Genomic DNA, 16,949 nt, shown 5'->3' with positions numbered 1-16,949 from the left:
TTCTGTACCTGTGAAGTTGGTATAAAATATATTGCTCACCTCTGAAGGAATGGAATTAAGAAAAAAGAATATTGCAAAAAATAATAATAATAATAAAATTTGCATTTTTTTCCCTTTTTTTTTTCTTCTTAATTCCATTTCTCTGGAGGTGAGCAATATATTTTATGCTTTATACATGGATCCCAGAGTCAGAGGCCTCTTTAATCTTGTGAAGTTGGTACTGCATGCTCAGGTAGTAAGCATTCTCCATATGAAGATGTGTCCATCAGACTAAGTGCATGTAGTGTGACTTGTTGCTCCCAGGACTGTTTCCATTGATTTATAGTACAGATTGTGTAGCTTACATCATTTCTGTCAGTGGTGTGCATTTGTTTTATAATCACAACTTGTAGCTGTAACTCTAAAAATTCATGGTGGGCATTTCTTTGTTTGTTTTAGGAACATTTACAGGTTTGTCTGTCACAACTTCAAACTCAGATTCTCAGGCTGATGGTGCAGTGATGTAACTGCTCTGTCAAGATGCATTGATTCCTGTTAGTATTTTATGTATATTTGGTCATTTTCCCTAAGGGCATTCAGCTATCATTCCTCTCTGAAACTCTGTTTGCCCTTTCCATTGTGCTCATTGTTTGGTGTGCAAATTTGAAATTAATTCTTGGCTAGCTAGCGATTATCTTAACACTTCTTTTGCATCAATTCTGGGGTATTAACAAACATTGCGATTTGTACCTGTGGCACTGGCCTGGTTTTGGTATACCAAGAAGGTTGCTATCCAAGAAAAACTGCCCCATGTCCAAATATGTATGCCTTTAATGGTGAGTCATTCCTGTTGCACTGTCTTGACAGAAACTGTCAAGACAGTTGCTGTATTTTAATTAGTTGCCTACCTCTGGGCCTCCAAATTGCTTATCGTGGTTTTTTTCTGTTAACTTAATGCCATTTCCGTTGACTTTTTGAACTTAACTCTAATATCTACTGCAATCTTAAAACTGAAAAAGCTCTTTGTTTGTTTGTTGGAAAAAGCTCACATAGTCCAATTCTGGCAAGATCAGTGGTCTTCTTCCAAATGTATGATCACAAGAATGTTTATTCCATCTGTGTCCTTTGCCTTGCAAAAGTCTGTTCTAAAATGGTTCTGTCCAAGTCTCTATACTCTTTTTCTTCTTACCTGTCATGGTTCCCTTTGCACTAAGCCTGTTATGTTTAATCTGTCTGATTCTACCCTCTGTAACTATGGTAGCCCAGAAGACTGGCAGCATGTTCTTTTCACCTGTCCATATTACTTGGATCATTGTCAGCCTCTGTCTGTCGTGTGTCAACCATTTCTCTAGGCAATGAGTCATATCTCTCTCTCTTGGACTCAAAAAAGAAATTTAATCTGCAAGATTTATGCATAAAGGTTTCACCAGATGTGCACAACTCACCACTAGTACCCCTATTCTGACTCCACCTTCAGTTTAGGCCATCACCTCCATTGTTTCCATTTTATACCACTACTGGCACTATCACCATCTTTAGCTCAAGTACCATCTTCACCACCACTTTTGACTTGGATAGTTCCTAATCATACTTGGGCAATGCTGAACAATCACTATTTTCGTGTCTCCTGCTGGTCTCAGACTGGTCCTGAGGTAAGGATCATCTGCTGGCACAGTTTAACCTATGCCAGCAGATGATCCTTACCTCAGGATCATCTGCTGGCACAGTTTAACCTATGTGGAATTGTTAATCTCATCTTTCTATCCCCTTTGAATTCATGTCTTTCCTTTTGTCCGTCTATCAAGTGTTTACTCTTTATTCTTCTTCCTTTTTCTGCTATTCATTCCTCTATTGTGTTTGGCCTTGCACTGGTGTAGGATTTTTATTTTATTTTATTTATTTTTTAGATTTATTTATTTTATTTTTTTGGTAGTCTGCTATCGCTTCCTTACATTTTTATTTATTATTTTATTTTTCGTAATTTTATTTTATTTCATTTATTTTTATTTTTAATTTTTTAATTCCTTTTATTTTTATCACTTTTATAAATTTATTATTATCATTTTTTAATTTAATTTAATTTTATTTGCTCATTTTTTGAAGGTTTGCACATTCAGTACGTGACATTCGGTTTGCTGCATTTGCACTCATTTGTGACCTGCCTCCTCTTCGTGGCATAGACGGATATCAGGAAGCATCTTCCTGGTAGCAAAGTGGCCAGAAACAACTAAACAGCATAACGACACATGCACAGCACAAACATAGCATTACACACATTTCTGGCCTTTGCAAAATTTCTGTATCATCACAGTGTACCACGTTGGATTTGAACTAGAACTAGCATTTGGGAGCTGTCCTATATAAGATACTATACACATCTACCTGCTGATTATCTTTATAGGCTAAAATATTTGTGTAATTCATAGTTGCATAATTTCCCACAATCAGAGGGGGTTTGTCCAGTGATTTTTGGTAAGATAGTGTAAGTGAATATAATAATTTTGTAAATTATTATGATGAAGTTAACATAATCAGTCCACCATATCATATACACCTCTGAAAAAAAATACAGACAGTTATCCTTTATTATGTATCTGTACCATTTTCATTCTGCTTGTGCTACCATGCCTACTATACCAGAAAATGTGCCCATGCTACTGTTCAACAGGGAACGTGGTTTGGAATGTACTTGTTTACGTGTGACATGCAAACTTCATGTAACATTCTAGTTTTTGTACCCATCTGTTCATATAAGCAAGAGCATAGGTAGACTGGATGTTAGTATTGAAACCATAAAATGTATTTTCTAGGATCTTATGAGAACGCGAGAACGTGATCAAAGAGTACCAATCAGGAGTAAGGTATACCACAAAAAAACATTTTGGCAGTTGTCAGCAAATATTGCCATAAGGAGATTGGAATTTAATGTCTTTACAAAGGTAAAGAAAGATTCAATGAATAGCAACTTTTCTGCTGTAGGCTTCATAAACAGGGATAAATAAAGGGATAATTGCCTCCTTATCCATGCTTGCAAAATTCCTATATCACTGACAAGACCCCATAACTTGGGTAAGCAGGTAACCTTTATCTGAGTAATTCCAATGAGCATGCCATAAAATGTGTGAAAGATGGGCAGAAATTTTCTTTCAGCCAGAGAGTAATTGATTATTAGAACAAATTACCATCTGGCATTCTGGAAATGGATAATTTGAATAAATATAAGGGTGAATTAGAAATATTATTAGAGGGGATGGCCAGATGTGGGGATAGTGTATTTTATTATTATTTTTTATTTAGGCTGATGCTCTATAAGCTAACTTCCTTGCATCATTTGTCAGTACCACCACCACTACTATTGCTACTGCTAATAATAATAATGAATCCCACTTTCAAAAGAACTTTGTTTTGGTCTAGAATGTAATAATATTATTTTGATTTTTATAAACAAGGAAGGCACACCAAATATATGCTTACTTATATTTATTTATCCATAACAGATCACTGCTTTTGTTGATATTAGAAAATCAGCTTTCCCAAAAGGCATCATTTGAAGCAGTATGACAGGAACATATAATAGCTAATAAATCAGATTTCTGTGCTGAGATTACTTGCTGAATAATAACTACATTTCTTTCTTTATGCTCCCAAGCCACCAAAGTGTAAGTGAGAATGGAAATAAATATGCAATCATAAAGCATTAGTAGAGCCATGTGATGCAAGAAAGCAAACTTATACAACAGCAGCCAAAAAAAAAACACACACACACATCCCATTTCACCCATCCATTCATTCAAAAAGTTTGTCCAATTCTTCCTTGAATTTATTATGGTTATCGACTTCCACAACGACAGATGGAAGTCTGTTCCAGCTATCAACTATCTGCTGGCTAAAGGCAAACTTCTGCACATCTATTCTACAACTGTCTTTCCTCAGTTTGAGTTTATGCCCCCTCAGTTTTGTTATCTGAGCAAGATTAAGACTCCTATCTGCATTAAGCCTGCTGAAATCATTCAAGGCCTTATACACCTCAATCAGATCACCTTGCAGGTGCCTAGTCTCCAGATGCTGCAATTTGCAGAACTTGAGCCTTTCTTGGTAAGAGCACCCAATTTTTACCCTGTACTCGCTTTAGCAACTCAACATCCTTCCTAAAATGAGGCCTCCAGAACTTTAAGCAGTACTCAAGATGTGGGCATTGCCTTATACAAAGGGATAATTGCCTCCTTATCCATGCTAGCAAAATTCCTATATCACTGACAAGACCCCATAACCTGTTCTGGCAGCCTCTCCACACTGTTCAGAAAATTTCACATCTGACTGCACAATTTCCTCCAGGCCTTTTTTATTCTCCAATACCTACCCAGAGTGTAGCACCACACAGTTGATAGCCATAATTATGAGAGCCCTTGGATTCAGGGGAGGTACCCATGGACTGGAGATGTGCAAATGTGAACCCATTTCACAAAGGAGGATCAAAGAGCGACACAAGTAATTATAGACCTGTTAGTTTAACTTCTGTTCCAGGGAAATTAATGGAGGCACGTTAAAGAAGCACTGCAGGATCATCTAGACAAGACTTCAGTTATAGCTCGGACACAGCATGGTTTTGTTAATTGAAAGTCTTGCCTGACCAATTTGATTGGATACTATGATGCAGTCACAAAAGAACTGGATGCGGGGAATAACTTTTGATATTATATATTTAGATCTTAGAAAGGCTTTTGATACTGTTGCACATGGAAGACTGCTGCACAAATTGGAGCAGTGTGGCATTGGAGGCAAATTGCTGCTATGGATAAAGGGATGGTTGAGTGGGAGAAGACAGAGTGGTAATCAATGGACACTGCTCTTTGTGGACTAATGTTATTAGTGGAGTCCCTTGGGGTTCAGTGTTGGGTCCATTGTTGTTTTCTGTATTGATGATGATATGCCAGGCTTAATGTCGAAGTTTGCAGACAATATGAAGGTTGGCAGGGTTGATAAGGACACTAATGACAGTACACTGCTGCAACAGGATCTAGAAAAGTAGAGCAGATGGGCTGAGAGGTGGAAAATGAAGTTTAACATTGACAAATGTAAAGTACTACATATGGGAAGCAGTAACCCCAGAGTAATGTATCAACTCTGTGGTACTACACTGACAGTGGTAGAGAATGAAAAGGACCGGGGCGTAATTGTGCAGGCATATATGAAGTCTCTGTTTGGTTTGCTATTGGATGAAACAAAACCTGGATAAGGTAAAGAAAGCCAACACGAGAACCATGGTAAACTTATACCAGGCAAACTCGTTTCCCGCTACCCCAGTTTCTCCCTGCATTCTCGGTAAACAGATGGTGTATGTTATCGGTAGTGGCAGTAGAAGTAAATAACGATGTTTGATTAGTTTTTTCCTTATTATTAAAAGCAGATTATTGGACTTCATGAGTGGGCTGAAATTTACTTACGGGTACACCTCCCCCCACCTCCCCCCTCCAAGACTGCCTTAGTCTTAGGGTGTTTATTCCCCTTCCCACTGTTTTAACTGCGGGAAGGGTTCTACTGCCACTACCGATAACATGCACTATCTATAGAAGTCGTTTTCATATTTTAAAACAGCGGGAAGAGGAGAATTTAGAAGACAGTGAGCCATCTACCATCACCTTCAGTGAGCACTCAGAGAGAAAACTGGATAACCAATTACAAAAAACAGTTGGCAAACAATAAGATGGAAGCTTGTTTAGAAGACCTTTATGCCAAACACGATTGAAAGCCTTTGAGATGTCAAGAGCAACTGCTTGTGTTTCACCAAACATTTCCATTGAATTTGTCCATAAATGGGTAACATAAGCCGGAATATCACCAGTGAATCGACACTGATGGAATCCATACTGGCGATCGTTGATCAGACGGAAGGTTTCTAGGTAGTTTAAGAGTTAGCAGTTAATTGATTTCTCCATTACTTTAGAAAGAGTAGAAGTAATTGCAATGGGAGGGATTTGTCACCCTTTTTAGGAAATGGCTGGATATGAGCAAATTTCCAAGCAGAAGGAAAAACACCTTTGGAATAAGAAAGTGAAAAAACAGGAGTAAGTTCAGCAGCACAGGTTTTGAGAACAAGTGGAGAAATACCATCAGGACCTGGAGCTTTCTTAGCATCAAGATTCATCAAAATCCTTCTGACATCCTTTTGATGGAAGACCACAGGAGGCATTGAATGGAGCGTGTTGGGAATGGTGGGATGTGATTTACCAAGCTCATGTATTAATGATCTTGGTATGGAAAAAAAATGGGATGCTTACAGGTCAGCTTTATCCTTGACTGAAGTGACAACAGAACCATCTAGTTTTGACAGAGATGGGAGCAGAAATGGGCAAAAGTTGGGGCGAATAGCTTTGGCAAGAGACCAGAATGCTCAGTGCCTCCATAGCCAGGTGGGAAGGAGCAGCAGTGCGTACCACACGCTTCTTGATTAGACCGAGGTTCCAGCCCATCACCACTAAATACGGAGGATGCGGAAAGGTCAGGGAATGACCTCTGCATATTCCCAGAGCAATATGGCCTTAGTTGCTAATGCTCCTAAAAACCAAATAGCAAACAAACAAACCAGAATGCTCGGCTACCATTAGGGGCAAGGAGCAAGTTTTCTACTCTTAGTCTGTTCAAAATCTAGTTTGGACTGATGAATAACTGCTTTACAATTGTTGCGAGTTTTGGTGTAGGCAGAAAATGAAACTGAAGAATTGGAAACAAGCCAATTACGATATGCAGCATTCTTCTCTTGAACAGCCTTAGCACATTTATTGGAATTTCATGTATATTTTTGTCTAGTTTAGTGCTTAGCAGTTTTTGCTCTCCTAAGCGTAACTTCTAGTTGAAGAAAGGATGTCATGTGCTGTTGGTTAAAAAAATTTACTTTGTAACTAATTTAACGCACATGACGAAAGGTACCTGTATTTCCCTCTGGAGATAGCTGTTTGTAATTAGCATTCCACTGATATACTCTTTTATTGCATCTCTAGCTGAGGGGAGAAACAGGTGATCTACAGTAGTCTGTGACGAGTCCTGTTTACAAAAATTATCCTGCAACTGAATATGAATATATCAAAGCTGATATGCAACCAATTTTTAGCTAATTTTGACCTCTTGGAAATATGTTAGTAGTACATACAAGTATGTGCAGTATTCACTTTTTCCAGTTTCTAATATGAAATTACTAGTTTTTGGAACATGCTACTTTTTTTTCATAATGCCTTTTGGGGAACATTATTATATCTGCCGTTTATATCCGAAACTGCAGTATGAAGAGCCTCATTATACTGCGGTGGCACTGCATTTTTTTAAGTTTGTCAGTAGCTTGTACAGAATCATCAATCATGTCAATCATCATAGATATCAGTGTAACACTAGAAGGAAATGGTTATCCCTTTCCTTCTAGTGTTAACATATAAGCATTTTCTTCCTTTTCACGCCCCACTTCAAAAAATCTTTTCATCTGTTTTAGCATTCTGTGTCTCTTCAAAATTTGTAATCATCCAATGCATTCTTCTTCTTTGCCTTGAAGTTTGAAGACTACTGTTTTGGTTTAAATCTTGAATGAAATTTTTACTGATATAAAAAACTTAGTAGCCATAGTCATTCTTTGCTGAAAACTTCATATTTAGCATTTGTATTTTGTCAAAAACATGTACCACTGAAAATAATTTTAAAAATGTCTATGACCATTATAATCACCATTGCAAAAACAAATTACCTTCCCTTTATCCTTGACATGATTTGAATGCTCTGAATAAATCCCACTATTTATGCAACCTAATGGTTCCCTTGCTTGAAGATTAATATATTATGAATCACTACTGATGAGATCAAGAATGGTGCTTTTTCTTGTAGCCTCTTTAATAATTGTTTGTATAGAAAATGGTTATCTAGCAAATTCAGAAAAAAATCCACTACTGAGTGAGCTGCCAACCTGTGAATTCTAATTAGTTACAAGTAAAATTTCCAAATGATAATGCACTCTGATTTGTTTGCCTATTCTATTTGCTTGTATAGTTCATTAGAGTAATTTATCATATAATATACTCCTACTCCCATTTTTATTTTCCTTTTGCTCACACCACACCACACCACACCACACTACACTAGACTGACTGGCAGCCTGTATCTGCTAGTTGCACTGTTTTAGAATCTTATGTGCTTCTTAACCAAAGCCTACTCCTCCCTCATATCTGTTCTTTCTGTACACTTTGGCTTATCAAGTTTTGCATTCCCTGTGTGAAGAAAGAAAATTTCTTCTTCAGCACAACAATGCCAGACTTTATGCCAGCAGTCTGGCAAAGGAGAGACCATTGAGGAATTCAGTTGTGTGTTCCTGTTCTGCCACACCATTCATACAGTCCTGACCTTGCGCCATCAAACTTTCACCCGTTTGTCCCTATGAAGGATGGCCTTCATCAGAAACACTGCAAATAACCTTTTTTTTTTTTTTTTTTTATTGAGGCCATCAAAAGGTGGCTTTTGGAGACTGATAATAACTTTTATGAGAGGGGGGAGGCAAACTTTTCAGCAGTGAACTAATTTTTGCTAAAATTGTAGTGAATTAAAATATAAACTTAATTACTTAAAGACCTGAAGTATATAACATACAATTTAAATTAATTGATTGAAGCTGCTCTCTTACTGATACTGAAAGAATAGGAGGAGTTACTCTGGTGTTGTCTAGGGACTTTTGCTGAATACTGGTTTGGGACCAAAGATGATGGAGTGGAGTATAGGCTAGCCTCAAAGCTTCATATATTTGGAAGAACATTCAGCAACTCAGCCTAATAAATGTGTGAGTGCATCTAACAGGTGATGCACTCACACATTTGGTTGGAGATCTTGCTGAAATTGTGTTCAAGGTGCAACTGGTTCATTGGAAATCAAATGCTTCTTGCAGTACACGGTGTTGTAACACTTCATGAACTGAAAGCATCTGTATTTTCAAATGTCGTTTATCACTTCTATGACTACAAATGGTTTTTCCAAAGAGCCATTCTGGTGTCAGAAATGGTGCAGTGAGTGCTAAACAAAAAACTTCTTCCTCAGTTGCTTGACAACTCAATTGCTGAAGTCTGTCATGACAAGACAGCAGTTATAACAGTGGCTATTTTAATTCTAAATTAAAATGACCTCACTTATGATCATCTGTATGGGAACCATGTCTCACACAGATGATCATTTATCAAAAATACTGTAGCATATGTCTAGCTATGGTATTTTTGAAATATGGTGCAATACTAATTAAGTTATGAATGCTGGAACTGTAATTGTCAAGAAGGCTAAAAGATAATACATAGAGATTCGTTAATAGACAACTACGAGGGCATATCCAAATGTTCCCGGACTGAGTCAATAAAAAGAAATAGACTTAACTTTGTTACTGATAGACTTAACTTTGTTACTGATCATAGTTGTCTCTTTCAAAGTAGGCCCCTTGTGAGTTTATGCACCAGGTCCAGTATTTTTGCCAATGCTGGAACTGATTTTTTGGGGATTGCATGCAGGTCTCTCTGTGATGTTTCTTCAATTTCAAGGATGTCTTGGAAACGATACCCTTACAGCTGTGATTTCATTTTTGGAAACAAGAAATCACAAGGGGAGCCAAATCAGGTGAGTAGAGAGGGTGGGGGACAACTACCATGTTTTTATCAGCCAAAAATCACTTCACAGAGATAGCAGTGCGTGCAGGAGCATTGTCACGGTGAAGCACCAGTCCTTGCTCTGCCATTGTTTGGGAAATTTTTGGTGGACAATTTCTTTAAGATAGTTCAAAACCTCTAGGTAATAATGCTGGTTACCTGTTTGACCTGGAGGTATAAATTCATGATGAACCAAGCCCTTGCAGTCGAAAAAGACCCCAATGTTCTTTGGACTTGGAGATATTGGATTTCTATTGTGGCAGCTGTTGTTTCATTTCAGGGTTGTAGCAGTAAACCCATGTTTGGTAAAAAAAAAAAAAAAAAAAAGGTAAACTGCAGCCATTATCAGCCCACTGCAGGATGGAAGCCTCCTCAACAATTCACGTTGAGGGAAATGGACCATAATCTGCCACGCTGGTCCAGTGCAGGTTGGTAGATCAACCGTATTTAGCAGTCAAGGGCTTGAACCCCGGTCTACTCAAGGAGGGTGTGCTACTGCACTCCCGCTCCTGACCACTGGGCTACGGAAACCCTTTTGATCCCTTGTTATTACCCTTGAGAGGGAGTTTTGATTATTTCTGACCTCATCCAACAGTTACTGACAGACTTACACATGCCTCTGTTTATACTCCTTAGTCAGCACCTGAGACGCACACTTTGCAGAGATCCACTGCATGTTCAATTCCTCTGTTAAAATGTGTTGGCATGTCCAGGCCTGTCAGCAATATCAGGAAATGGTCATTTGTTGGTCTTCGTTGATGGTTTGGCAAACTTTCTCCACATTTTCAGTTGTGCAACTTGTCGACGGGCAACCTGAATGCTCAGTCATCAACTGATGTTTTTCCATGTTTGAATCATGAGAACCACTTAAACGTTTGTGTTCTCCCCTTGGCATTGTCACCAAAAGCTGTTTTGAGCATCTTATATGTTTCTGATGCTTTTTTCCCCAGTTTGAAGTAAAATTTCATGCAAATGCATTGATTCCTTCAAATCAGCCATTTCACAAATAAATTAAACCATCAATCATAGTAATCACTATAATAAATAACTGTAGCGATGCAACACAGCTGGTTATAGCAGCAAAATTCACAAGATTGATTTGGGAGATACTGACATAGTGGCAGAATGTTCATCTATTTGCAGTTCATGTTCAAGGCCACCAGTCCAAAAATTTTGGATATGCCCTTGTATGACTCTTTTTAATATCCAAAGATATGATTTGCTTTACCTAGTGACCTGGGAAGGATTAATGAGTAAATAAAAATTGTAGCCTCTTATGAAATAATCTGAACTGCTTTTGCTTAAGATAGAAAATATTTAAATTATGGGATATTCATTATTACTGAGATTAAATGAATGAAATGAAAGGAACTGAGTACCTCTTTTTTTTGACACCTCTTCTCTCAAGTGAAGAATTTCCAGTACAAGGATCCCACATATCACATTTCTTTTTTTTTTTTTTTTTTTTTTTTTTTATGTGAACCCCAAACACGAGAGGTATTAGAACCTATAGTACTTAGTACCGTGCTTGGGTTGGAGGTTGAGAAGACGAAAGAAGATATTTGTTGACATTGGACTTGAACTTCTGTAGATTGTAATTTTCAGGAAATATGTATGAAGGAAGGTTGTTCCAGAAAACGGCAGTTGAATGAATAAATGAGGAAGATGAAAAGTTGGTTCTGTGGGTTTGAAGTTGGACAGTAAATGGATGTTGGCTGGTGGCGGCACATGTTCGGACTGTTTTGAAAGAGAGAGCGGGAATTATAGAAGCCAATTCAGAAGAACAGTGCCCATGGAAGTATCTGTAGAAGAGGCATGCAGCAGAAACAGTGCGTCTATGAGAAAGCGAGTGGAGAGACTCTGTTAGAGATAAATCATTAATTAACCTAACTGCCCTCTTCTGAATGGAATCAAGAAGCCTGAGAGAGGTTTTGGGGGCACCACCCCAGATGTGGGAACAATATTCCATGGCAGGGCGGATTTGCGATTTATACAGAGTGAGCAGCTGTTTGGAAGAAAAGTAACGCCGAGAGCGAAAGAGAAAACCAAGTTTTTTAGATGCAGAGGAAGCAATATTTGTAATGTGCTTGTGCCAAGAGAGATTAGAAGTCAGGGTAATCCCCAAAAGAGATATATCATTTTGCCTAGAAATCGGAGTGTCACTAAAGATAAGCATAGGAGCAGAAGAATCCTTTTTGCGAGATATAAGACAAGACTGAGTTTTAGAAGGGTTGAAATCAACTAAGTTGTCTTTGCCCCACTGGAGAATTACCTGAAGATCGGCATTTAAGGAATTTGTAGCAGATTTTCGAGAAGTTGAAGCTGATTGAGCAGGACAAGGTTTCTCAAAATGGAAAGTTGAATGCAATGTGCTATCATCGGCAAAACTATGGATAGGATTTCCAGTCAATGGAAGAAGGTCATTGATATACAAGAGGAAAAGAGTGGGGGAAAGAACTGAACCTTGGGGGACACCGGCATTAGTGGAGAAGTTAGAAGACAGAGAGCCGTCTACCATCACCCTCAGTGAGCGATCACTGAGAAAACTGGATAACCAATTACTAAAAACAGTTGGCAAACCATAAGATGGAAGCTTGTTTAGAAGACCTTTATGCCAAACACGATCAAAAGCCTTTGAGATGTCAAGAGCAACTACTCGTGTTTCACTGAACCTTTCCATTGAATTAGTCCATAAATGGGTAACATAAGCCAGAATATCACCAATGGATCGACACTGACGGAATCCATACTGGCGATCGTTGATCAGAAGGAAGGTTTCTAGGTAGTTTAAGAGTTGGCAGTTAATTGATTTCTCCATTACTTTAGAAAGAGTAGAAGTAATTGCAATGGGACGATAATTGGATGGGAGGGCTATGTCACCCTTTTTAGGAACTGGCTATATATGAGCAAATTTCCAAGCAGAAGGAAAAAACACCTTTGGAATAAGAAAGTGAAAAAAAGGCGGCAAAGAATAGGAGTAAGTTCAGGAGCACAGGTTTTGAGAACACGTGGAGAAATACCATCAGGACCTGGAGCTTTCTTAGCATCAAGATTCGTCAAAATCCTTCTGATATCCTTTTGACGGAAGACCACAGGAGGCATTGAATGGAACGTGTTGGGAATGGTGGGAGGTGTTTTACCAAGATCATTAATACATGAGCTGGAAGAAAAATGGGATGCTAGCAGGTCAGCTTTATCCTTGGCTGAAGGGACAACAGAACCATCTAGTTTGGACAGAGGTGGGAGCAGAGATGGGCAAAAGTTGCGGCCAATAGCTTTGGCAAGAGACCAGAATGCTCGGCTACCATTTGGGCAAGAAGCAAGTTTTCTACTCTTAGCCTGTTCAAACTCTAGTTTGGACTAATTAATAACTGCTTTACAATTGTTGCGAGCTTTGGTGTAGACAGAAAATGAAACTGAAGAATTAGAAACAAGCCAATTACGATATATAACATTCTTCTCTTAGCACATTTATTGGAAAACCAAGGTTTAGATAAAGGACGAGATTTTAGAGTGGAGTGTGGGATAAAGGATTCCATTCCTGCAAGAATAATTTCACTGACACGATCTGAGCAAACGTTGACATCAGAAGTTTTGAAACAATAATCCGACCAAGGAAAAGAAGAAAAGAAGTCTCGCAGGTCATCCCATTTTGCATTCTTTTAATGCCAAACAACACGAGGTTGGGAATAGCCATGAGATAAAGGTTCCATTGGAGAAGAGACAATCACCAAGATGTGATCTGAAGTGCCTAAAGCACCTCTCACTTTGACCGTGTACTTAGAAGGGTTGTTTATGAGAAAAAGATCCAGCGTATTGGATGTATGATTAGGATTGTCCAGTATTCTTGTAGGTAAATGAACAATCTGTGCTAGTTCATTAGTAATTGCAAAAGCCTCAGCATCTCGACCTGCTGGGTCGGTGTGACTAGAAAACGGAAGCCAGCTGGAGTTGTGAACATTAAAATCACCAAGGAAAATTTCCTCACTGTTAGGAAAGTTGGACTGGAGAAAGTCAAGTTGCAAAGAGAGGAAGTCAAAGAGCTCCAAGTGATCAGTGGAGTTGGGAGAACAGTAGAGACAACAGATGAATTTGACACAATGAGGTAGAGAGATTTTAAGCCAGAGAAGATCAAAGAGAGGAGATTCCAAATTGCCAAGTCTCTGACAGGAAATATCAGAACGGACATATGCACAAGTACCACCTTTGAGGCAAAAGGTGGTACTTGTGCATATGTACAAGTACAGCGAATCATACAGCGAATAATTTGGGCATCTGAGATGAGCAGTAGTTGAATCAACCGATAACTGAGATTCTGTCAGAAAAAGTACATGGGGTTTGGCACTGCAAGTGGAAATGGACATCGTTGAGATTAGAATTGAGACCACGTATATTTGTGAAATGAATTAGGAAGTCCTTGGGAGGTTTAGATCTTTTCGCAGATAAGCTTTCTCTATTAGTTTGACAATTCATGGTGTATTCAATAGTAGAAAAAGTGGGTGGGACATGCTGTATGAGTAATGAAATTTTTGGATATGGCGTACATGTGGTAAGAATATACCCAGATCCTTGACATAACGTGGCCTCGACAATGCTCCCTGCATACACACTACTCGGACTCCCTCCAGTCACTATCTGGCAGAGTAGAGGTAGCAAGATTATACGCCAGCTGATCCGGAAGCCTCCTAGAGAGTTACCAATAGGTTCGGTCCAGTGTACTAACTAGCGGCCGGCCTGCGAACACCGTTTTAGAGCTGTACCCTCGAAATGTAAGGAATATTGGATCTCGCCACGATGTTCATCATAACTCAAAAGTCATCAATCATACTGCATGATGGAAGAGAATGGGAAGGGTTGACCGGAACTTAGCTCTAGAGACTAAACATGGGTTCCACCACTTCAAGCCTCCAATAAGCAAAGCGGTGGTATTTCACCTGTTGATGAGAGTCATCTGCCACCTAGTACTGCCTGGTAACATAGAGGGATGGCATTCCTCCATGTGGTGTGGGCACCACACCTCGACCCTTGCTTACGTTGGTTCACACCTGTGTGGTCACCCACCATGTACTTGTGCATGGAGGTTATACCCAGGATTACTGACAGTCCCACCATCGTGAAGGTGCAAGCAGAGGATTTGGCTGTCACAGACCGTCCGGACTTCACCGAAATTGGGTCCACTTGACTTGAGTGTCACCCGAATATCAGTTCCATCAGCGTTTTAGACTCCCAGGTAGCAAGTACAGCTTGTCTGGCATATCTGAGAGAATGTCTGTGACAACCTCAAGGAGGATCATGTGCGATCTCTGCTAATCCTGTGATTATGTACAGCTTCATTCATTAATAGTCATACTGTTTGTTCACTGCTGATTTTATCTGTTAATCTTTACATCTTGCACTTGATGCTATAGAAGATGAAGGAACTCTTCATAATAAAAGTCTACAATAGATTTAATCTTCTAAATGCTTATCTTTTCCATTTTAATGATTCCCAGAATGGTAACGATTTGATGTGTAATTCTTTTTTTTTCTCCCCATGTACTACAGCATGCAACCATGAAAGTGAGCAAATTGAAGACTATGTGAATCAGTTACAGCATCAGAACGAACAATTAAGAATAGATAATGAGAAACTTCAGAAGGAAGTGTCTTTGCAGATGCAAAAATTCCAGGAAAATCCAGAAAAGGACCACTTGCATCATTTGCAACTGCAGAAGGAGTTGAAACATGCAAAGGAAGCTTTAACAGGTATATATAATATTGTATAATTTTAGACTATGGTGTGGTATTGGAAACTAGAAATTGTTCGGTTGCAATACAATAAATTGACGCTATATAGTATTATATTATTGATTTAATTCACATATATATTAAAGAAAGCAAGAGTGTGTGCATATGTATCCCACATTCATGATTATAGTGTACAAGTTTAATAGTGAAGTACTTACTATTAGAGTAGTTCCTCATTAATGATTGTAATTGGTTCCATACAAATGATTCTATGCCAAAGTTATTTTAATCATGTATGTGAAATACATGTTAAAGGATTAATCCATTCCAAGACTATTGGAAGTTCAACTTTTTCACAGACGTTGAAAGTATAGAATTGTACAATATTTGAATATTTCATAATAGTAAGTAAAATATTTATGTTAATACAAGCACTCCCAACTTAAGTAATACTCGACTTATGGAAATTCGATTTTACGTAAGTTTTTGCCGGCCGGTGCAAACTTAAAAGAATCGTGGAAATGTATTTTGCATCCCATAGGAATAAATGGAGGTATCGTGAAAATATCGTAATGTGAACACAATAACACTTTTTTTTTTTTTTTTTTAATTTGTTCCAAGACTTTGGAAGTTGAAAATTTTCACTATATAACTAAGCTATTTATCTCTCTAAAAGGTCATTTTTATAATGGAAATTACACCTATACCTTCATCATTATCATATGTTATAAGAATCAATTTTGAATGCCTTTGTGATATTTTTCTAAAACACATTTCCATTTCTGGAGGTCCGCTACCATAAAACAGTTTGCACATTGGGCTTTTCTGTTAGCACAATCTATTGTAAACGGGTAGTAAACTTGATCTTATTGCATTTGCAATAATACCGATAACTGGAATTCTGTGTGTTTTTATGTTATGGTATTATGGTGAAATGAGTTCCCCTTCACTGAAATCTTCAATCATATAAAAAAACATAAATAAATTTTCAGAATCTTCTCTTCATTCCTATTTACTTATTACAGTGGTGAAGGGAAAGGGACCAACGGAAAGTGCAAGTGCTGGCAGTGCTAGGAAACAAAACAAAATTGATTTAGAAATGAAGATGATTAATTAAGAAGTACGAAGCAGGACAAAGTTTTTCATCTATTGCACAGAATTAGGTCTCACTGCTTCAACAGTGAATACTGTTTTAAGGGATAGTGCACATATAAAAGAACATGTTAAAGAATCAATGCATTTAAGATCAACAGTGATCACAAAACAGTGTTTAGGTGCTGTATCAAAGATGGAAAAACTATTAATGTTTTAAGGGAATTTACCAACTTTTTGGTAAATTCCCTTAAAAGATTTTCCCAGAAGACCATTGACTGGGAACAGTTTTCTATACAACTTCAGGCCTCTCAGAAACACTTGACTGCTATTGAATTCACCTCTGCTTTCCAGGTCGCTATCATCAAAGCAGCAAGGTCTACTGGCTGACTAAAATCTCGTCGCACTAAGGTCAACTTCTGGTGGATGAAGTTGACCTTAGTGCGACCTTAGTTGACCTTCAGCATGAAGTTCACCATGCAAAAAGGAATTACC

At 38.3% G+C, this 16,949-nt stretch overlaps 1 protein-coding gene across 5 annotated transcripts in view; it reads left to right on the top strand.

Moving 5' to 3' along the window:
- LOC150079199 (kazrin-like) overlaps positions 1-16,949 on the top strand; it is a 358,730-nt gene that overhangs the window by 62,339 nt on the left and 279,442 nt on the right. For all 5 annotated transcript variants that reach the window (XM_090382316.1, XM_090382314.1, XM_090382315.1 and 2 more), the window contains one exon: positions 15,180-15,380. In XM_090382316.1, the coding sequence (XP_090238442.1) occupies positions 15,290-15,380 (91 nt within the window). In that variant the 5' untranslated portion in view covers positions 15,180-15,289. The remainder of the gene's footprint in view (positions 1-15,179; positions 15,381-16,949) is intronic.

Source organism: Mastigoproctus giganteus, chromosome 10 (genome assembly GCF_048544385.1).
Source record: "Mastigoproctus giganteus isolate SK-2022 chromosome 10, ASM4854438v1, whole genome shotgun sequence".
In the NCBI taxonomy this organism is placed as follows: domain Eukaryota; kingdom Metazoa; phylum Arthropoda; class Arachnida; order Uropygi; family Thelyphonidae; genus Mastigoproctus; species Mastigoproctus giganteus.
This window is presented reverse-complemented; position numbering and strand designations above follow the sequence as displayed.